The following is a 23745-nucleotide window of genomic DNA, read 5'->3' on the forward strand; positions in this document are numbered from 1 at the left end:
TATTCCCAACCCTTCCATTTCCTCGTGGGAGGCCGCTCTTCGGGCCACTTCCTCGGATGACCAGCTCTGGCTAGTGGACCGTGCTTGCCTAGAGATGTCGGCCAGGGGGCTCCCGGACGTCTAGGAGCCCAACCACATTCAAATAGAACCAATAAAGTTTTATCCATCCATCCCACGCCGGCAACGTCGTCTCATCTTCGTCTTACCCCGACACACAATCACCGGGCATCGGGATGGCTGAGGAGTTCTATAGAGATTTATACAGTACCAGTAGCACCCACGACGATAGTGGGAGAGAGAATAGTCTAGAGCAATTTGAAATCCCACAAGTAACGCCGGAGAAGTAAAGAACGCCTTGGGAGCTATGCAAAGGGGAAGGCAGCTAGGGAGGATCAGGTAACATCAGATTTGTTTAAGGATGGTGGGCACATTGTTCTACAAAAACTGGCCACCCTGTATACACAATGCCTCATGACCTCGAGCGTACCGGAATCTTGGAAGAACGCTAACATAATCCTAATCCATAAGAAAGGGGACGCCAAAGACTTGAAAAATTATAGACCGATCAGCTTACTGTCCGTTGCCTACAAAGTATTTACTAAGGCAATCGCAAATAGAATCAGGAACACCTTAGACTTCTGTAAACCAAAGGACCAGGCAGGATTCCGTAAAGGCTACTCAACAATAGACCATATTCACACTATCAATCAGGTGATAGAGAAATGTGGGAATATAACCAACCCTCATATATATCGTTCATTGATTACGAGAAAGCGTTTCATTCAGTCGAAACCCCAGCAGTCATGGAGACATTACGGAATCAGGGTGTAGACGAGCCGTATGTAAAAATACTGAAAGATATCTATAGCGGCTCCACAGCCACCGTAGTCCGCCATAAAGAAAGCTACAAAATCCCAATAACGACAGGCGTCAAGCAGGGAGATACGATCTCTCCAATGCTGTTCACAGCGCGTTTACAAGAGGTATTCAGAGACCTGGATTCGGAGGAATTAGGTATAAGAGTTAATGGAGAATGCCTTAGTAACTTGCGATTCGCTGATGATATTGCCTTGCTTAGTAACTCAGGGGACCAACTGCAATGCATGCTCACTGACCTGGAGAGGTAAAGCAGAAGCGTGGGTCTAAAAATTATTCTGCCGAAAACTAAAGTAATGTTTAACAGCCTCGAAAGAGAACAGCAGTTTACGATAGGTAGCGAGACACTGGAAGTGGTAAGGGAATACATCTACTTAGGGTAGGTAGGGAGCGCGGATCCTGATCATGAGACTGAAATAATCAGAATAAGAATTGGCTGGGGTGCGTTTCGCAGGCATTCTCAGATCATGAACAACAGGTTGCCGTTATCCCTCAAGAGAAAAGTGTATGACAGCTGTGTCTTACCAGTACTCACGTACGGGGCAGAAACCTTGAGGCTTACGAAAAGGTTTCTACTTAAATTGAGGACGACGCAACGAGCTATGATGAATGACGGGTGTAACGTTAAGGTATAAGAAAAGAGCAGATTGGGTGAGGGAACAAACGCGAGTTAATGACATCTTAGTTGAAATCAAGAAACAGAAATGGGCATGGGCAGGACATGTAATCAGGAGGGAAGATAACCGATGGTTATTAAGGGTTACGTATTGGATTCCAAGGGAAGGGAAGCGTAGCAGGGGGCGGCAGAAAGTTAGGTGAGCGGATGACATTGAGAAGTTTACAGGGACAACAGGGCCACATTTAGTACATGACCGGAGTAGTTGGAGACGTATGGGAGAGGCCTTTGCCCTGCAGTGGGCGTAACCAGGCTGATGATGATGATGATTATGGTTACATAAGGTGCAGTTGCCGGGAAGCATGGGAAGCAGTCAGGGATCTTTGAATGCTATCGCGTTCCACTCTTAAAGGTGAAGATTAAAGGGACTGAGAACCAATTTTCATGCTACCTATATTTTAATGTTTTAATGCAATGGAAAGCTCACCGGTCAGAGTGTGTAATCAAGAAGTGGTAACGCGGAAAACGCCATGAAGCATTTTATATGAAATTTTTTTATCTGCAGTGAGGATGTAGTCGTTCACTGAAAGGTTGCTGAAAGCGGTGATAGGTGAGCTCAGTAGCGAATATACGCCGGCATTAGTGATAGGCAGAAGGACAAGTGCGGCCGTAACTGTGACAGAGTATTTTGTCTAGCAATTCAACGTTCTTGCGATTCATGTTTTCCGAAGTGTTAAGTATTCCTGCGGTAATAGCTACGTGTATTCATTTCTTCCAGTCCAACTGCTTTGGTATATAACTCTTTCCCTACCATGCGCGAAATAGGTGTATTTTGTAGGTTACGCCAGAATTTTTTTTCTTGAGGAAAGGGGGAAGACGACGAAGTGATTCTCTAGTTGAACGCTGGCACTGGCTCCGTCTTCGATGACCGATTTGACAGTGTCTTTTGACTCGAATCGCAGTTTCGTTGTTACCAGTGTATTTGTGAAGGCGCTGGGAATCGCCCGATACCCAACTTTCGACGTAAGGCAAGTTTTTCGCCGTTTTCTGGAACTTGTTCGCCGTCGTCGGTGCGGTGGTGTGCTAAGCCTAGGCTTGCTTCGTGGCCGCCGGGATTGGGCCTGACCCCGGCGTGGAACCATACGACATGGCGTCCGAGATGGAGACGGCCACATCTCCGACGACATCGAGCCCTGGCTCCGGCCAGATGTGCGTCGAGGTGCAAGGGGAAGAGATTTCTCCTGAGGAGTTCCACACTGGGATCGGCTGGTGGCAAGTGGGCCAGCGCATAACAGCCCCGGCGAGCGAGGGCTCCGCCGCTCGCCAGTCGAGGCCTAAAACAAGAGACCACGTCAACAGAAAAGTGATCGCAACGACAACAAGGGCAGCGAGAATGCCAGACGTGCTGCCGAGAGAGGACACCAAAGTGATCGTGAGGCCGCGGGGAGGCCTAAACATCGCAAGAATGCAGACTGGGATCGTTGCCTCGGCCATCATGGCTGCGGCGAGGGTTTCCAGAGAAGACGGTGCGGCGGATACCTTCTGCCCCAACCTACACCAGAATATCATGGTGGTGAGTACCCCCGATAAGGGGCGTGCTTTGTCCTATGCCAAGATTCAGGCCATCCGCATCGGGGGCAAGATACACGAGGTAGGCGCGTACCAAACCACACCCTATGGCACGGTCAAGGGGATCATTCGAGGCATTCCCATTGAAGATACTCCGGCGGAGATTGACCGGAACGTTGTTAGCTCAAGAAATCCATTAGCAAGAGGGGCGCAAAGAATTGGCAATACGACTACCGTAATTGTAGTTTTTGAAGGCCAAAAGGTTCCAGATTATGTATGTTATGGCCCTGTGTTAACGAGGTGCAGTCTGTACCGCAAGCATTTCGATGTCTGCAAACAGTGCGGCAAAATAGGCCACAGAAGAGAGGTTTGTCCTAACCCCAATATGAAAGTGTGCTTCGACTGTGGGGCCAATAACCCTGTCGATGGCCACGAGTGTAAGCCTAAATGCAAACTATGTGGGGGACAACACCCAACGGCCGATAGAGAATGCAAGAACAAATACAAAACTCCCTACGTAGTAACGAAAAGGCAGTGGGAGCGCAAGATGGCGGAACAGCGCGTACAGCAACAACTAGCATCCGGAGAGTTTCCACCGTTGATGACGTCAGCAGGAGCGAGCGGCACAGCTGGTCGCCATGAGTGACGCTCGCGCGGGAACAACAGCGAAAGTCGAAACAGAAGCATGAGCCGCCACCGCCGATCCCAATCCAAAGACAGAGTAGCCTGGGCAGACGTAGTAAAGTCGGGGGTAGCCAAGAAAGAGCAGCAGCAACAGCAGCAGCAGCAGCGACAGCAGCAGCAGTCACCGCCATTTCGAGGTGGAGGGAAATTTAAAGACGAAAGTGAGGCAATGAAGGCGCTAAGAGAAGCAAACGAGGCGTTGCGGAAGAAGAACACTGAACTAGAGGCGACAGTCAATAAGCTCAGCAAGGAAATGGCAGAGATCAAAAGAATGATGACGGTCCAGCTACAGCAGCAGCAGGCACAGCCTTTATCGCCACAACCACAGCAGATGGCAATGACCGAGGATGAACCAGAAGTAGCGGTGAACCCGAGGACAGAGAACGCGGCCTCGGCGGGTCCGGCACCCAAGAGAAGAGCAATTGAAAATCTCAAAGAGCGGAGACTCTGCGATAGGGTAGACAACCTTGAAGACAGGCTCACCCACTTTGAAGAGTATATTCGCACGACATTCACCAAGACAATCACCGACCGTTTCATAGCAATTGAACAGACGTGCCAGCAATTTACTACGACAGTACAGAATTTGGCAACGCAAATGGCTAACTTTCAGCAAACATGGATAGGACATCAACCACCGCAACCACAACAGCAGTGAAAGGCCTCCTGGTCTGGCATTGGAATTGCAACGGTTTTGCTGGAAAAAAGGCTGTACTTCAGCAACACTTAGAACAAGCATCAAGAAAGCCAGATATTATCATGTTGCAAGAGACCCTCATTGAGGAAGTAAAGCTCTCAGGTTACCGGCCCCACGTCAGCCCACCAAGCTTCCGGACCGCGGCCGGCAGTAACGGCAGGGGAGTTTGCACCTTGGTGAGAAAAGGCCTCACGTACGTCGAGCACGAGTTATTGAGCAAAAGCCCAATCGAGCACACCATGGTAGAGGTGGTTACCGGGAAAAAGCAGAAGGAAAGCACTTTTCTGGTAAACGTGTACAGTAGCCCGTCACACGGAAAGCAGAAATTCAAAGCACTGTTACACAAAGCGTGCAAAGTCGCGGGGCCCGACAACAGGCTGGTAATCTGCGGGGACTTCAACGCGTCGAATCAAGCCTGGGGTTACCCCAAAACATTGGCAAAGGGCAGGGACCTAATGCAAGATGCTACCGACTTGGGACTAAATCTAATGACCGACCCAGCATACCCTACAAGAATCGGCAACTCGATCACCCGAGACACAACGCCCGATCTCACTTTCGTCAGGAGTAATGGCGGTGGTATGGAGGACTTCGAATGGCGCAACACGGGCCACGAATTGGGAAGTGACCATTACATTGTGGAGGTCGTTGTCCCGCTCGGTGGTAACGACGCAGTTGGCAGAAGCCTTCGGAAACATAGATTTACTGACTGGGACGCGTTTCGAGGATTGTTACCCGAGGAGCAAACCGAAATTACGGACATTGAGCAGTGGTCCACCGAGATTGTAAACAAGGTAGAAAAGGCCACCAAGGAAGTCGAGACGGACGAGCGTGTCCACAGGGTCGACAGCCGCCTCGCCCACCTCATCGCAGCCAAGCAGTCCATCCTGTCAAGGTGGAAGACGCAGAGGACAAACAGAAAGCTACGCAAGAAGGTCGCCGAACTCAACCGCGAGATCGAGTCCCACAGCCGAGTGCTATGCACACAGCAATGGAATGAGGTTTGTAACGCAGCGGACGGCCAGATGCACTGCGGCAAGACGTGGAGCATGCTGAGGCATCTTTTGGATGCGACCACGACCATGTCTCACCAGCACCACAACTTGGCCAAGATCATCCACAGGGCGCTGACCGAGCACGGGGAAGACGAAGTGAAGAAACGCCTCGACGACAAGTACCTCCCGGTCACTCCCACAGAGACGCACCCGGACTACCTAGGCGAAGCAAACGAGTGGCTAGATCGAGACATTGAAGTATGGGAAGTAAGGGTTGCCCTGCACGATCTCAACAGCAACTCCGCCGCTGGTCCCGACCGCGTTACGAACAGAGCGCTAAAAAATCTTAACGAAGCGGCCATCGAGAACCTCACGGCATACTTCAACACTTGCTGGCGAGCCGGATCATTACCCCGGCAGTGGAAAGCAGCCAAGACCATCTTGATTCCCAAGCCGGGCAAGCCACCCAACATTGAGAACCTCCGGCCGATCTCGCTTACATCCTGTGTGGGCAAAGCGTTGGAGCATGTACTCATGAACAGGTGGCAGAGGTACCTGGAAGATTCGGGGCTCTACCCAAACACCGTCATCGGGTTCCGAAACAAGCTCGGAACTCAGGACGCCATGATACAACTGAAAAATGAAATCCTCGATGACACTACCAACACGAAAGACAAGCGAGCCATCTTGGGTTTGGACCTGCTGAGTGCTTTTGACAAAGTGAGACACTCAGCGATTCTCGCCCAGGTGTCACGGCTAAACATGGGCAAGAGAACTTATGCGTACATCAAGGATTTTTTGACGGAGCGGACTACCGAAATCATCGCCGGTGACCTGCGGCTCCAAAAGAAGAAGCTCGGCAGTGTCGGGACCTCCCAGGGCTCAGTCATCTCGCCATTGCTTTTCAACCTTGTAATGATAGGGGTGGCCGAGCGCCTCTCACGAGTGGCGCTGGTCCGACACACCATTTCTGCCGACGACATAACGCTCTGGGTCCCAGGAGGAAGCGACGGACACATCGAGGATACATTGCAAGAGGCGGTTGACGCTATCGAGGAGCAGCTGGACGGGTCTGGGCTCGTCTGCTCCCCAAGCAAGTCTGAGCTGTTGGTGATTCCTCCGAAAAGGACAGCTAGGAAGACGAAAGGCAACGAACCTGCGAGAGAGCAAGACACAATAAAGATCAGGACGAGTGGTGGTCACATGATCCCGGTTGTCGAGAAGATCCGAGTGCTGGGGATGCTGATTGAGCGCAAACGAGTCAACGGCGAGACGGTCAACCGTCTGGCGGCCAAAGTCACCACGGCCATCCGCCTCATTAAGAGGGTGTCGCACAGAACAGCAGGCATGAAGGAAGAAAGCCTCACCCGGCTAGTGGAATCCTTCGCTATAAGCCACATTACATACGTTGCTGCTTTCCACAACTGGAGGCAGTGCGAACTAAATAAGATCAATGCGCTCATACGCAAAGCGTACAAAGCTGCACTCGGACTTCTCGACTGCACAAGCACCGACAAGTTCCTGGCCTTGGGAGTACATAACACCCTGGAGGAAATCGCCGAGGCGCAGAGGACCGCTCAGCTCGCGCGGCTATCAGAAACAAGAACGGGCAGACAAGTGCTGCGTGACCTAGGCCTGGGACCAAAGGAAATGGGACCCGAAAATACAGAGGTGCCTGTACCGGACGCAATTAGTAGAAGGCTACGGGTATGTCCGGTGCCAAGGAATATGAACCCTGAGTTCCACAAAGAGCGGCGGGCGGCGAGGGCCAAGGCGCTCATCGATCTCCATGCCAAAGACAGGGGTGCCGTGTTTGTGGACGCGGCAGAGTATCCACATGACAGAAAGGCATTCGCCGCTGCAGTCGTCGGGGCATCGACCGGTGCAACGAGAACAGCTGCGAGTGTGCGGACTCGAGGCGCGCATCAAGCCGAGGAGGTGGCCATTGCTTTGGCCATCGCCGACCCCGAGTGCACGACTGTGCTCTGTGATTCTAGGACGGCAGTGAAAAATTACGCCAGAGCAAGGGTGTGTGGTGAAGCCGCGCGTGTGTTGCGTGTGGTCGATCTCGCGAGTGAAAGTCGGTGTGTGGTGATAAAGTGGTTTCCGGCCCACATGGGCAGTGATGTGTCGGATCGCGGCAACGCTAACCACAACGAGGCGGTGAACGCGGCGGCGCGAGGACTAACCAACCGTGCCGCTGCTACTACAGCCGACCCGTCGTGGTGGTGGGAAACCAAGGACAAAATGACTTCCTATAACGAAATTGTGAAATGGTACCGACTAGAGCGAAGGACTATGCCGCCACCTCATCCGGGCTTGACCCGTAAGGAGGCGGTTTTATATCGACAACTTCAAACGGGGTCCTTATTCACCCCGGTGCTGATGAGGCACGTGTGCCCAAGTGTTTATGAAAGTGATCTGTGTTGTGTGTGCCGAAAGGAAAGAGCCACTGCAGCTCACATCCTTTGGGACTGTGCCAAGAATCCGCATGAAGCTGCAACAATAACAACGATCCCGCCGCGGCTCGAGGCCGCAACGAGATGCTATGACCAAGATGTCCAAACCCAGGCCGTCCAGCAGATCTCGGCGGCCCTCGAAAGGCAACGACCGAGTGAAACCGGAGGGAGGCTGCCACCCCAACAGAGGGGCAGGCGCGGTCGACCAAAGGGAATAGTGCGGCCGCGGCCGAAGTAGAGGCGCCACACGCCGCGAAGACGTCATGGCCGCGTCACGGTAACGCCTCCCTAACAGGGGAAGGCCAACCGTTCTGCAGGCGTTCACAACAAAGTTTCCTCACTCACTCACTCACTCTTGAGGAAATGCTGCACTAAATATCTTACGTAATACATAATCAAAAATCAGAATTAATACACTTTTTACGCATAAAAGTTTTATTGACGATATATATGTCATAAAAAAGACAAATTGCCAGAATCAAGATTGTGGGATAAAATTAAACAAAGTTTGTAAAGACGTCTACTAAGAAAAATATGTAACAAAGATTATCACATATACAAAATGTATTACCGTCTAATGGGCACGATGTCCGAAAAAATCAAAATTTTCATTAAACAGGTATCCCCATAGAGTTACTATACTGACTCTAGAGGACAAGATACCCATAGGGCCCATGCATTGAAATCGGAAACCGCAGAAGCGCCGCCATGTTGCTACGCGCCGAGGTTGCCAGCTCCTGAGACGCTTGCTAGACTTGGTGACAGTAGTCAGTTTTAATCTGGCAACCGTAGCAGCGTAGCAGCATGGCGTCTCGCTTGTAGTGTAGTGATGTGGTGGGCGTGCAGCCGTGTGTTTAGGCTGTTTATTCTATGTTGCGGGATGGTGTGGGCGTGGTGGATGTTGGCCTTGCAGGTGGCAGTTATGCAACCGAAGGATGGTCCTGTTGAAGTTTCCCGCGGTATGCGGTTTTCAGCGCTCACGCCTGTTGCAGGAGTGTCACCCGACGAGGTTTACGAGTTTGGAGCTCGAAGCTGTGGTCAGATTCCTCGTTGTCGTTCCGTAATTCTCTTCGCAGGGGCGCGCTATGCTGCAGAAGCCGCTGTCGCGATCTACCGTCGCGACGATAGATCGGGGTTTTTTTTATTACAAGTACTGATCCAGCTGTAGGGCACATGTAACCGACAAACGCAAGTCTCAGTAGAGCACCTGAGATCATAATTAGGTGGTGCAGGAACACCAGGGCACCCAAGGGACAGTGGGGGCACCAAAGCTCGAAGCAGAACGGTACGTAGGTTTGGGCCGCCGAGGCAGGTGTGTCCCAGGGAGTGTTCGCCCGGACAGCTGCCCTGGCACGCGCATCGGTGCCTCACAATGCTGAGATACTTTAAAGGCACCTGCCCCCATGATCGTTCTTTTGCCTCGGTGCAGTGAGCAAGATTAACCAGAATAATATGGAGGGCATCCGGTGCAGTCGCGAATGCGAATCATGGCAAATGTAGCTCGTGCCGCCTGGCGTGTGTAGTAATATCAGAGTTAGTTGTATGAACTTTATGCATAGTACGCTTTGCTACGGTACCTTAAAGCAATGGGTCTAGAGGACGGTGTTTGTACGTTTTTTCGTAACGCCCTAATCCTACACCCCCATACAAACACACACACACACACACATACTCCTTTTTTTTTCTATATGTATACATACAATTTCTTCCCATGACTGATTGACCAGTTCAAGTTGTCAACTTGCCAGTAACTGTCATAGGAAGTACTGTAATAAATACAATTCCACGATCAGATTGTTTACTATTATTTTTTATTGTAACACTGAGAACTACATAGAACCTTATTTTGTTTATGTGAAAGAAGTATACGCCTCGTGCACCGCCTATAGAGGCGCCACTGAAAGCCACCTAGCGGACGCTTCGAACAGTACACGCGGGAGCAGTAGCAGACGACAAGCCTTTGCAGCAAGGATGGCTGAAGTTCGCGGCTGCGATTTCTCCTTTGTTCGGGTGCCAGGCTGCTTCTTCTGCGGTGACAGCTGTAGGGAAGATGCTGACCTCTGTGCGAGCGGGTATGAACACGATGTTACCGGTGTTTGGGACAACATGGTCCACATACGTGCAAGGTGTGTCCCGCAGACAAACGCCATGAACGCCATTTACATGACGTGGAGCTCATGTTCACTAGCCGATAAATTTTGTTGAGGGATGCGATCTCTCGATGGTTTTCTTTATTCTACCCTTGCCGCAATGCTGCTTCTGTACCTGAATAATAAGCACCCGTCGTTAGTGCAGACTTATATCAAACAAATCCGCATGGTGCGATCTCTGCATATGCCGTTGCGATTTTCCTGCCGATGAATACATGTGACATCACCAAATAAGTGCAGTCAAAGTCGCCTCAAGAAGAGTAATTGCCAATTTATTGATGGAAACGCGTACACTAGCCAAAGAAGTCACCAAACACACGGGTTAATAAAAGCGCGTGTTAGTGCTGTAGCGCCGAGGCAATTCAGCTGCATACGCCGATGAACTACCGTTCTCACTGCAGTTTGTGCAATTTTAAATTCCCCAAGGGAGCTGTTTGGAAACGTACAAAGCTAAAGACTGACTAACATTTCAGTACTTTTTTATATTACTAGAGAGAGGTGCCACATGATATATTTAAAGACAGTGCAGCGCCAGTCAAAGTAGATGAGCGCTGGCGGCAAGGCCCGGTTTAGTCGTCTGCAGCGTAAGTATAAAAAAGAATTCAGTTGAGTACAAAACTCACATGCAAGAAGGGACTACGTTGTGAAACAAACAAATCACTCGGCGTGTTAAGTTTGCTCAGGCAGCGTCGAGGTGTGATGACTTCCCAAACGGGACGCAAACTTTTCAGCGAGAAATGTAACAAAAATACCATATCCAGCACCTAATAGCAATTCTCGCCCTGAACTACCTATTTTCTAAACACATTTCCAAAAACGCAAATAATATCTAAGATGCCCTCGGGCGAAAAGAATAAAGCTGTTAAAGAAGCACTTCCTTGGTATCATTCCGATAAGACACAGCGTGAATTATACCCTTTACAAACAAGGCAGGGTGAAAACTTCGCAGCTCAAAAGAATCGACAAGAGTTATGCATGGAGCAACTAGCAACAGTTAAACATGTGCAAAGCCACGCATAAAATAGATGTAAAAACATGAAGTGCGCGACAGCTGGCGCGAGGATTTACCGCGCCACATGAAACCAACAATCTCAGTTCTTGCAAACTTCAGTAGCTTTAACGTACAATGCCATGCGCTCGTGCAGTCGTGCTGCCTAGCTAGCGCAACGCGGTAAAGCGGAAAACAATATAAGCGGCAAACAGCATTCCGAACTTTAGCGAAATGCCTTTAAACCTCATGCTGCACTGCAGACGAACTTCGTTGCTCCCGCGTCTAACTATGGTCGAGTGGAAAAAAACACCGACGAGACAAAGGAAAGGATGAGAACAAGAAATTTCCCTTCGAAGCGACGATCCATTTTTGCTACCGTTGCTCCCGCTGATGAGGCTTTGCCGGGAATGAGTAGAACCGTATCGCCAGCACGTTTTCACTGGCATTTGAGCCCCCCACCCTGCAACAATTCTTCGACATTCCCTGAAGCTTTGGCCACCCCACACGTGCCAATGGTGTTGCCTATCTTGCTCTGAAAACGTGAATAACACAAAGAAGCACGATCAACGGCAAGACAAACTACGGCGCGCGCCAGGCTCCTCTCCCGCGTGTTCTGCGCAAGGCCGCCACCAGTGGCGCGTCCGTCGGCGTGCACGGCGCGTATAGGCCTTTTGCACTTGTGGATATCAAAAGCTTAATCCAATGTGCAGAACACAGACAAAGCAGCTGCTACAACATGAACTGCATTGAGGGCCACATCGCTCTTTTTGCTTGCGGGCCCACGGACCATGGCTACCAAGTGCGTCAATCACTTCAATCGGCGATCAAAGCCGTGGACGAATATCTCGGCAGCATAGGGCTTCAGCTCTCGGCGTCAAAAACCGAGGCGCTACTAATTAACCTCCGTGCGAGCCGTGCACGCTTCGAAGTGCCAACTCTGGATGGATGGATGGAAGGTAGGAGCGTCCCCTTTGAAACGGGGCGATGGCAGTTGCCACCATGCTCAGATTTTTATTTTGCCTTTTATTTTTATCTGTGTTGTGTGTTATTGAATTTCTCGATTTTCTTTAACTACGTCTTCCTACCCTTTTAACCTTATGTCACCTCTCTGCTTTTGAGCCACCAATCCTCCAATCGCCTTTTGCTAATTTCCACCGCACCTTTATTTACATGACTATCATTATCTCTGAACCCTAGGGCCTCAGGAAGGGTGACTGTGGCCGCATCGACATCGGGGTTGATACCATCACATTTTAGTATGAGGTGTTCCATTGTTTCTACATATTTACCACACACAGTATATGTGTCTTCTTCTTCGTTAAATTTCTTTTTATAGCTCCGCGTTCTAAGACATCCTGATCTAGCTTCAAAGAGTAGGGCACTGCCTCTTGAGTTATCATAAAACGCTTCCTTCCTGATCTGCTGTTTCCAGTATCGATATAGTTCTACACTATGCTTATTTCCCATTGAATTTATCCAATTTTTACCTTCCGCATTTTCAACCTGTCGTTTAATGCTCTGTCCTTTTTCGTCCTCGTGTCTGGCATACTTACTGGTTAGCTTTCTAGTTCTTTTCCGCCATTGTGAGTCAACGCTCTTTCTGTATAGGTATTTAAACACCTTAGCTGCCCACCTGTTATCATCCAATTTCCTCAGACGTTTTTCGTATAGGATTTTACTCTGAGCTTCCCGTGCTTCGAATGACGCCCAGCCCATATCTCCCTGTACTGCTTCGTTTGTGGTTTTCCCGTGGGCACCTAGTGCTAACCTTCCCACAGCTCTCTGATTTACCTCTAGTCTCGACTGAACCTCTGCCCTTAAACACAGGACCGCATTCCCGAAAGTAAGCCCCGGCATCATTACTCCCTTCCAAATGCCTCTCAGTACCTCATACCTGTTGTAACTCCACAATGCCTTATGTTTCATTATCCCGGCATCTCTTCGCCCTTTTGCTATTAGAGACTGTTCGTGCTTTTCCGTGTACATCTGCCCTTTGTTTATCCAAACCCCGAGATACTTGTATTCGGCCACTCGGGGTATTTCGTGGCCTTGTATTGTAAGCTCCTGATCAGTTGTATCATTGAAAAACATCCCACCGGACTTAGCTGCACTAAAACTGAAACCTAAACTGTCTCCTTCGTCCCCACAGTAATTAACCAGAGTTTGCAAATCTTCCTGGCTACCTGCGAACAGTACAATATCGTCCGCGCACATTAAACCCGGTAGTCGTTGCTCAACAACCTTTTCGCCTAATCTGTACGACAGATTATACCCTAGATTGCTTCGTTGTAACCTTCTTTCCATGCTTATCACATAAAGCATGAACAGCAGCGGTGATAGAGGACAACCTTGCCTTAATCCTTTGTGTACCTCGACAGTTGACGTACTCTTGATTCCTTCCCATGTTATTTCAACATTATTTTCTCGATATAGTTCCTGTAGAAAATCAATTACCTCATTACCGATACCTTCAGCTTTTAATATGTTCCACAGGAGTTCCCTGTTCACATTGTCGTATGCACCACTTATGTCCAGGAAGGCTAAATACAGAGGTCTATTTTCCGCCTTAGCTATTTCTATGCACTGGGTAAGCACGAACAGGCTATCATCTAAGCGCCTACTACTTCTGAACCCGTTCTGAAGTTCTCCAAGTATTCTATTACTTTCTACCCATGACTGCATTTTTAATTTCACCGCCTGCATCGCCAGCCTATATATAACTGATGTTATCGTAATTGGTCGGAAAGATTTTATGTTCTTCTTATCACCTTTTCCTTTATAAATCAAATTCATTTTACTCTGTTTCCAGCTGTGCGGAATTTGCTTATTTGTTATGACTGCCTCCAATGCTTTTATCAGCGTTTCCTTGCTTCTTGGGCCAAGTTCATTAATTAACTTGATTGGAATTTCGTCTATCCCCGCGGACGTGCATTTTGGAACATTTGCCTCCGCCTTTTTCCAGTTAAGATTGGTCAATTCTAAGCTGTTTTCTATTATGCTATTCTGTGTTGCTCCCTCACTTGGGGCGATTACCCTATCGTCTTTCCTAAATGACTCTGCTATAACTGAACCAATGTAGTTCACAGCGTCATCTCCCTCTAAACAATTTCCTTCGGCATCGTGAATCTGTTCCTCTTTTCTGTGATTAGCTTTACCCAGCCAGCTTATATGGTTCCAGAATTTTCTTGACCCCCCTTTAGTTGCATCGCGAGCTTCAGCCAGCCAGCGATCAGAGGACTGCTTTATTTTAGCCTGGACGAGGACCTGCACTTGTTGTTTCTTTTGTCGATAATATTCCCATTTTTGGCCTATTTCCTCTTCAGATAACTGCGCCCTCTTTGCTTCTCTGTGTTCCCGAGATGCCCACCGTCGTTGTTCGATGGCCTCTCTAATTTCCTTATTCCACCAACTTCGTGGCTTCCCCTTTCCTCTCCAGCGGTTTACTCCTTTTACCTCTTTTATTTTTGTACTAATGAGTAGTTCTAACTCATTATAATCCCACCTTTCCATGGGATGTTTCATTATTGCTTCCTCTATGCCAGCCGCTATTTGCGCTATTTGCGCGTCATTTAATTTTGCGTACTCTTTTTGGCTTCCCTGTATTTCTCTTTTGAGTAGGGCTCCCAACTGTAGACTAATACGCTTATGATCACTTCCGAGGCTGTACTTCCCCTCTTCGTCTATTTCCATTATTGCTAGCTTGCTATACAATCCCTGCGACATAAAGCAGTAGTCAATGGTCGTTTGTCTGTTACGGGACTCCCACGTGATTTGTCCCTCACTCTTAGTTTCTCTATTTACTATAACTAGGTTGTGTCGTTCACAGAAGTCTAGCATCAACTTCCCATTGCAATCTGTGTATCCATCCAGATCCTCGATGTGGCCATTCATGTCACCCAGCAGACAAATATCGGCACCTTCTCCAAACTGCTTTATATCGTCATCGAGACACTTCACTAGATCTTTGTTCTCTTGCCTGTATTTGTACCCTGTCCCTAAATAAACTACTCCTAGCCATGCCTTTTTACCGGCAATTGTACCTGATACCCAGACATGTTCTTTGCAAGTTAACTTTATTCTTTGCCAATTTGTTCCTTGGTGTATGAGCATACCTACTCCTCCTCCCTTCCTCTCCGTTGTTGTCCTATTGCTCCCTTCCCAGACGTAGCCTTCAATAAGCGGTGGGTCTTCTAGATCCCTGAGGTGTGTTTCGCATAGCGCGTATACACCTACTTCTTCGTCCTTTAACTGCTGTTCTATTTCTAACCACCTCGCTCTCTTTCTACCGCCTTGCATGTTTATGTACCTGATCCTGGTGTTAAATTTATTTGTAGTTTTCTTCCTGGACCTCCTAGTGGCTATTTTATTGGCGTCAGCCTCTATTGCACTTTCTACACTGTTTCTACCTACCCCTATGCCCTGAGGCGCAGCGGACCCCCTAAAAAAGCTACTGCCCGACCTGCCAGGCGCCAGCCGATCTCGGCTCCTAGCCTTCCATTAAAGTGGATGCCATCTCGTGTAAAGCCTCCGCCAAAGCCTGCTCTATGCACTTCTCTGTTTATGTCTGCCACTTCAAATCCTTTCTCCTGGCTTAGCTTTCTTATTTCACAATTTACAGCCACAACGTCCTTGGCAATTGCTCCGTTCCTTCCTTGCACCTCCGGCACTGTGCATACCACGATCTGGACTTGCTGTGCTATCGCCCTTAAATCGTCCACTCCCTCCGCTAATCTTTCCACTACTTTTGCAGCTTCACCATTCAACACATCATTTAGCCCCGCCGCTACCACTACCAAATTGAGCTCTGCAACATTCTCAGAAAGCTCGCTTTTTGTTTCTTTCAGTACTGCGTCCATTGTCCTGCCTGGGAACGTCCCGACTGCTACCCGCCTATCGCCCTTTGCACGCTCCATTATAGCTCTTTTGCACCTCCTCATATTTGAATCACCACCGATAAGTACTAGGGCATTCTTTCCCTCCCTCCTAACTTCCAGGTTGTGCTTATCATTGGCTATAAGCTCATTCCTTGGGGTTAGCTTGTTCCCCTCCTCTCCTCGCGCTCGCTGGCGCCCCTGTGGCTGCAGCGTCGCCTCCCGCGGGGTGTGTTGCGCTGCTTCGCTATAACTACGCCGACTCACCGGCGGCGAGCTGACTACCGTTTGCTCTGCCACCCTGCCCCCGACTTCGCATTCAGGGTCTACCCTACTTTCTGTGTTTTTGCCCCCGGCTTGGTGTCCCGACCCATCATTCTCCGCTGCGCGCGTCTCAAGCGCATCGAGCCGCCTATGCAGTTCTGCTCTCCTTTCCTTCTCTTCTCCAAGCTCGGCCGCGGTTCTTACTAATTGCGCGGCCTGCACCGCTTCCACCTTGACTAACTCGGCGACTTTCGCCTGCAAAGCTAACCGCCTCTCCCGCTCCTCCCTCAGGTCTGCTTTCAGCTCCTCGAACTTGGCTGTCCAATTTCCTTCCAGTTTTTGTACTGCTTCCCTGACCCCTTCACACAGCCTGCACGTAAAGCTAGACTCCTCCGCGTCTGCTAAGCTCTGGAAACTGGTCTCGTCGAGGGAGCACCAGCGCAGGCACTCGTCGCACAGCACTTGCTCCGCGTCCCCCGCGGCCTTCCCTTTCTTTGGTCTCATCGTTAGGCCTACGTCCTTAGGCTCAACGACACGTCCGCCAAATCACTTCGAAGAGCTAGCTGAGATAGTTAAATAGGCCTATCAAATAGGTCCCGCCTAGCACCTAGGCCTAACGAAGGAAACCGCCAAACCTAGACAAAGCCGGTACGTTTACCACGCTTACCGCGAATTCAAAATTTGCGCTCCTGCTCCATGCAAAATAAATCACTTCAAAAACATCAGCTAATAAGAAGAAAAAAGACTATTTAGCTACGAACGAAGTCGCTGAAGCCTCGACACAGGAGCGTCCGCACGCCCAATTACTATTTAAATGCAAAAAAACCAGCATATAAAAACAGAAGCAAGCTCAAAGCATGCACAAAAACTTATGATTTCGTCGTCGCCACGGAGCCCCGAAAAGCACGTCCATCCGCCACAAAATCCAAATCCAAGCCGACAGTATCCGACAGTATCCGACAGCATCTCTCTCGCTGCGCGGAAGCTCCCTCCCGTGGCAGAGAAAAGTCCGATACCTCGGCCTCCACATCGACTGCCGCCTCAACTTTAACGCGGCCACCACACAACTCTGCAGGGACTCCAGGAAAGTCGCAGGCGCCGCACGCTCCCTGCTCGCCCGAGGCCGCGGCTGCACACCGCATCTTGCGCTCCGAGTTTACAACTCGATCGCAACGTCGCGAGCGCTCTACGCGCTCCCACTCGCCAACGCCAGTGCAGCCAACTGGAACGCCATCGACTTCGAGCACCGCACCGCAGTTCGCCAAATGTACGCGCTTCCCCGCTTCCCGCAAGTGGGGGCAACTCTCGCCGAAGCGGGAAATTGGCCGCCCTCACTTCGCGCGCGGAGACAAGCGCTTCACCACATCCAGCGTCTGCAACGGTCGCCACAGGGTCAGCGTCTCGTGTGCCGCCTCCACACCCTCGAGGGCTCGGGCATGGGCCAGCGTGCCACTGAGTTCAGCACTCGCATCGCCTCTTTGCCTCAGCTCCTCCCCCTGCCGCCTTCGCCGCACGCCTCCGCGCTCCTCGACGTAAACATCACTGTCCCGGGCGTCAAGAGCAAGCGACAAACAGCACTGTGTGCCATGCAACAGGAGACGGCTGCATTGATCTTAGAACATCTACGCGACCGACTTCTAGTGTACACTGACGGATCCGTGTCCAGTGACGGTTCCGCCGCTGCCGCGTGCACGGCACCGGACATTTCTGCATCTCGACAGTGCCGCCTTCGTTTTCCTGCCTCGTCGACAGTCGCCGAACTCGCGGCGATTGACCTCGCGGCTGACCTACTTCTTCAGCAGTGCGGTGTCTCGTCTGCCGCGATACTGTCGGACTCGCGTGCGGCTCTGTGCACGCTGAGGAAGGACTATGCCGGTCTTCCGCTTGTGCAGCGCGTGGGATCAAAACTGCGCCATCTCGTAAATCAGGGCTGCGATTTGGCATTGCAGTGGGTCCCCGCGCACATCGGCCTGCCCGGAAACGAAGCGGCCAACGCCCTCGCGAAGCAAGCTCTCTCGACTCGCTTCCCCCTCGCCAGCTCCGTCACCCCTTTCGACGTGGCCAAGACGGCGATACTGCTCATTCTCCGCGCGCAGCACCCGTATCCGCGCGTTGCTGCAGGTACGCCCCCTCGCCTCCTCCCCCGCACGGGTCTCTCCCGCTGGGACCGCTCGTTTCTCCTTCGGCTGCGCGTCGGCTGCTACAACACGGCCGCCAGAATGCACAGACTGCACGGAAGAGGCAGCCCCGCGTGCTTGGATTGCGGCGAGGAGGAGACGCTTGAGCACCTTCTGCTCCGCTGCCCGGCCTTCGATGTTGAGCGCACTGCGCTGTTTGCATCATACCGTCGTGTGGGACTGCCCTGTGACTCGGAGGGAGCACTTCTCTTTCCGGCAGCCCACCCTTCCATTGTCAAGAAAGCGCTTCCTGCCCTACTTGACTTTTGCTGTGACACGCAGCTGAGAGCGCGGCTGTAAGCTCCGCATTGCTTCTTCACCCTTCTTGTTATTTTTTTCCGCCTTCTTTTCCTTCTCTCCCTGATCTTTTTCTCCCCCCTCCCCTTTCCCTGTGCAGTGCTGTTGAGGTGTTCTCCTCTGAGAGACAGTTACGGCACTGCACTTCTCTCTTCCTCTCCTTCAAAAGTCACTACACACACACATATCACATACGTAATTAAAGGTGCAAAATATAGAGGGAAGCTTCAAAGTGCGCTCTATAGCACTGCAAAGTATAACATATACTGTATGTGCACACTAAATGTGCAAAAAGCAATGCATCAATGTCCCATTTGCCTTCAAGCTTATTATCAAGTTCAATTTTACTGACGTTTATTATGAGCATATGTACAACAGGAATTGCTGACACACAAGCAGTCAAGGTGGCTGTTCGAGGTGTGCTGGCTGCCTCAGTGTAAGAAAAAGAAATTGGGTGAATGTCGACACCAGTGCCACTGCTTCTTGCCTCTGACCTGTACGTGCCTCCGCGGCATCTTTGTTGGTCTGCACACGTGAGCTGGCGTGGCGAGGCGTAGGAGTCATCAGAGAGAAAGAGTGTCGTTTACATGGAGAAGTGGCTGTTCACATTGCCTGTCTTTCCCTCAAATGCTTCCTTGGCGACTAGGGTGACACACCCGCAGTCAAGGTAGCAGTTCGGGGTGTGCTGGCTGCCTAAACGTAAGAAAAAGAAAGAAATTAGATGAACGTCAATACCAGTGCTATTGCTTCTTGCCTCTTATCTGCATTTGCCTCCACGGCAACTTGGTTTGTAGAGTCTGCATGAGGGAGCTGCTGTGGCTAGGCTTAGGCATTGTCTTAGCAAAAAGAAAAGGCCATTCAAATGGGAAATTATGGAAATAAATGCAGTTCTTATGTTCGCTTCTTGCACTCTTCTTGTTTAAATGTTTTCAAACATATTGCTCAGAATACACCAGCACTTTGACTGCTTTTGCTTTTTACCTGCAGATGTTGCTGCGAGATCCTTAGTATGGCTGCGTGCAGCAATGTAACAATTGGTGGAGGTATTGGAAGTGGTAGCCAAAGATATGATCATCCTTGTCTGCAGAAATGCTTTCACTTCCTAAATGCAGTGGTAACTATCACTATTGGTGCAAGGCCCTCCACATCTATGCGGCAAGTGCCATAGCTCAAAACTGAATTTTTCCTTTAGTATTTTACAAGGTGTCTGATATGTCCACGTTAGATGCGATCCGTTTATTTTTATTTATCCCAGTGTGGAGAGAGCACCATTGAAGTGTTTTTTTTATTTCTGGGAGTCTTGTTTTTTTGTTTGTTTCCGAATTTATCAAGCAACAGCCTCGTGATGCTTAAGTGACTTATGTAATGATAATCATCAGCTTTTGTTTTGCAGAAAAACAACGCATTGACTGACCCATTTTTTGACATCCCCTCACTCGCATAATTTTGCAGGGTATTCTACCTATATTGACTTGCTTGACCCCCACTAGAGAGTCTTGCATTTTGAAATAGCATTCTTTCCTTAAAATCATTCTACACTTCTCATAATTTCTGTACCTTGGGCTTCCGATACTACGCATTCACCAGTTTTGCTTGTTTCTGACTAGAAATGTCTTCTTTATTTTAGAGCTTAAATTTTACCCTTGGAACACACGGGAGGGCTTGCCATTGCATATCTGCATTACAGGGAAACATGTTTCATTAAACATTTGCAAAATCCAATCGAAGACTGATGAATGCAGCTTGCAGTGGGATTTCACTGAATGAGCCATAAAAGTAACTCATCTCACTTGGTAAATTAAAGCACATATTAGTGTGACGTACAACATATGTTACACTAACGTGGTGGGTTCTCTTGCTTATGCAGAAAAATAATCGGTGCGCGAGAAAAAAGTTATTTTTGCGCACCGCTTGTACACACTGATTTAAGAAAAATGAGCGGGAGCTGTCCTCATGATCTACCTATTTTACTTGCCTGCGAGTATACTCAACAAAAATGTGTCCCAGCTGGTTAGTCAGTATTGCATATATGGGCCCGGTGTCTAAAATAATTGAATTTTGAAAATGCTCGTAGTGATCCGATGTGCATATCTGCAGTTTATGGATAAATGTAAAAGACTCAGCATCAAGTGCAAGTAAACGGTCCCACAGGCCCGGAGTCGATCATGCAGATAGATCCGCTGCACACATTTGTGACCAGAAAAAATATGCCACATGAAATGGCATGCAAGGAAGTGTTGAAGATATTGCACAGTTATTAAAACGCCTACGCTATTAATATGTTCGTTCATGCACTCCATTTCGTCCGTATTAGGCACTCGTCTCTTGATTGCTTCGTGGCACATAAATACTCGGCATCAGGCTGTTTTTCAGCTGTGGCCTTTGTAGAATCATTATTGTTCAAAGTGCAACAATTAACTAGATTCTATGACTTGCTGGTGGATTCGCCAGTACAATTCCGGTGCGCTGGACCGCCTGTCCAGCAATTTCCTACTGAAGGGAAACCTGCAAATAAAAACACCGCTCCGCATGTAAAAAAAAAAAAAAAACGCTCTACTGTGACGCTTCTCAAACGATTGTAATACATGACAGGAGCTGTCTACTCGCGTGGTGTTCTGAACAAGATACATTCGTTTACTTACATGTGAAGGTATATGCCAGAGCACTTCGTGGCACAAAAGGCACGAATCTGCTATAGAGTCAGATGTTGACGCGCGATCGCATGTCAAACCCAAACTGTACGAAGCTACTACGCTCCCAAAAAACAGAGACTCTAAGCCGAAATTCGTGTCATCCTTTATTGCATGAATGTGTACATCGTGATTTAGATAAGTCCCGCACTTAGCAAGCGCTTTCCGTAAACTTAATATTAACGCATCGGCTTCATAAATACATCAGGTATGCGTTTTTAAATGATAAAGCATAAGGTGACCTGTACTTGTTTTCAGCTATTTCAATAGTGGCTACGCTGGCCACATTGACCAGTAGCAACAGGGCGGGGCCCTAGCGGTTCCCACTTTTCCGGGCCAGCTTTTCCTCTAGAGTTTGATTTGATTTGATTAGTTGGTTATACTAACTCTATCCCACTACAAAAATTTAACTGCAAGCAGTACAGCAGGATGTGCCGGGCTGCAGCCGCGCATGTTCCGCGCTGTTTGTGTCGTCGTCGCCATCAGAGTCTGACGAATGGGCAGCATTCTGAGACTCGCTGCTGCTCGATGCATCGGTAAAATCTGCCGCAGACCCACGAGAATCGCGATATCTGCGAACTTTCGAAGCGTACGCTCCGCTCCCGCAGGCGGCCATCTTTGCTTTCTACTTTGACCATCGGGAACTTCGGAGCGCATTCAAAAATTACCACCTGGCGTGAAAAAAATCTAACTGCTCAGAAGACAAAAATGCGGTTCTCCTCGTTCACGTCCAATGGCGCAGTGTGTCCGTGAGCAGCGCGGAAGGTCTCGAAAGCGGCGTTTCAAACTATCATTAGCGGGATAACTATTTTCAATGGGCGCGGTACAGAAAGAGGTAAACAGTCAAAGCGAAACCAATCGGATTGAAAACAAAACGACGATTTTTCGCCTGATACGCAGCTGAGCGTGTTCCCGTAGCCATGCGTGCGCTTTTGATTTCCAAAGCATGGTATAAAGCGCGACTGTCTCATATTATAGCAACTGCAATTTTAAGCAATAATTATGCTGTACTTATTCACAGCCGACCTTACAGTAATCTCATACACTACATCCGAAGTTCTCTTCAATGGACTTAAAGAGCGGATATTGACAAATCGAAGTAGATGCAAGAGACCGTGAAAAAACTGCTTTTGTGACACCAGACGGCCTATACGAATTTAAAGTCTTGCCTTTCGGCCTGTGCTCTGCCCCTGCTATACATTCCAACGCCTCATGGATGCTGTGCTTTCGGGTCTGAAGTGGAAAACCTGCTTAGTGTACCTGGACGACGTCATCGTGTTCTCCACAACATTTGAAGAACATCTCGAACGGCTTGAAGCGGTTTTGCAGTCCATCTGGTCCGCCGGCCTTACCCTGAAACCGGAGAAGTGCCACTTTGGCTTTGCGGAACTACAGTTTCTTGGTCACGTCGTCAGCCCCGCAGGTGCCCGCCCTGATCCCGAAAAGATTGCCGCCATCGCAGTTTCCCGTACCATCCGATAAAAAGGCTGTCAGGCGCTTCCTCGGCCTCTATGATCACCGGCGGTTTATTGGAGACTTTGCTCATATTGCGTCGCCGTTAACTCGCCTGACGAGAGGCGCCGTTGCTTTTGTATGGGGCGACGAAGAGCAAGGTGCATTCAACGACTCGCGGGAACGTCTCCAGAAACCTCCAGTGCTTGCTCACTTTGATGAGACCGCTCCTACATTGCTCCACACAAGCAATGTTGGCTTGGGAGCTGTTCTTGTGCAGCAGCAGGAGGGTAGAGAAAGAGTACTTGCCTATGCAAGTAGAACACTCTCACGCGCAGAGGCTAATTACTCCACGACTGAGAAAGAATGCCTCGCCGTAGCATGGGTGGTTATGAAATTTCGCCCGTATTGGTATGGGCGCCACTTCACAGTTATCAGCGGCCACCATTCACTGTGTTGGTTGACAAACCTTAAAGATCCTTCGGGACGACTGGCACGTTGGAGCCTAAGGCCGCAAGAGTTTGACATGACTGTCACGTACAAGTCGGGGAAACGACATACGGATGCTGACTGCTTGTCTCGATCGCCGATAGAGTCACCTGCTCTGTCCGAAGAAGAAGCCTCAGCATTTCTTTGTGTTATGGACACATCCGCCATCGCGCAACAACAACGGAATGACCCTGCGTTGCTTGAACTAATCAATTAGTTGGAGGGAAGATCTGCGAAACCACCTGGAGTTTTCGCAAGAGGACCATTGTCGTTTTGTTTACGGGCCAAGGTCCTTTACAAAAAAAAAAAAACTTTTCTTCGACGGGTCCCCCTACTGCTTGTCATTCCTGCAGCTCTTCGTACGGAAGTACTTCAAGCTTGCCACAACGAGGTGACTTCTGGTCACTTAGGCTACACGCGAACATTAGCCAGAGTGCAGCGAAGGTACTACTGGCCGAGACTTACCAC

At 49.5% G+C, this 23745-nt stretch overlaps 1 protein-coding gene across 1 annotated transcript; it reads left to right on the top strand.

Annotated features, from left to right (window-relative positions):
- The first annotated feature begins 4868 nt into the window (after positions 1 to 4868).
- LOC140217290 (uncharacterized) lies at positions 4869 to 11323 on the top strand. Its single transcript, XM_072287707.1, has 2 exons — positions 4869 to 8087; positions 11298 to 11323. The coding sequence occupies exons 1-2, from the start codon at positions 4898 to 4900 to the stop codon at positions 11321 to 11323; spliced, it is 3216 nt and encodes a 1071-aa protein (XP_072143808.1). The 5' UTR covers positions 4869 to 4897.
- Positions 11324 to 23745: the final 12422 nt, after the last annotated feature.

Source organism: Dermacentor andersoni, chromosome 4 (genome assembly GCF_023375885.2).
Source record: "Dermacentor andersoni chromosome 4, qqDerAnde1_hic_scaffold, whole genome shotgun sequence".
In the NCBI taxonomy this organism is placed as follows: domain Eukaryota; kingdom Metazoa; phylum Arthropoda; class Arachnida; order Ixodida; family Ixodidae; genus Dermacentor; species Dermacentor andersoni.

What these genes read in the sequence shown, in the direction of transcription:
- LOC140217290 (XM_072287707.1), top strand. Translation starts at nt 4,898, where the DNA reads ATGCAAGATGCTACCGACTTGGGACTAAATCTAATGACCGACCCAGCA. An exon ending in GCTGCCACCCCAACAGAGGG is followed by an intron (nt 8,088 to 11,297) that starts GCAGGCGCGGTC and finishes GCTGCACTGCAG; the next exon opens with ACGAACTTCGTTGCTCCCGC.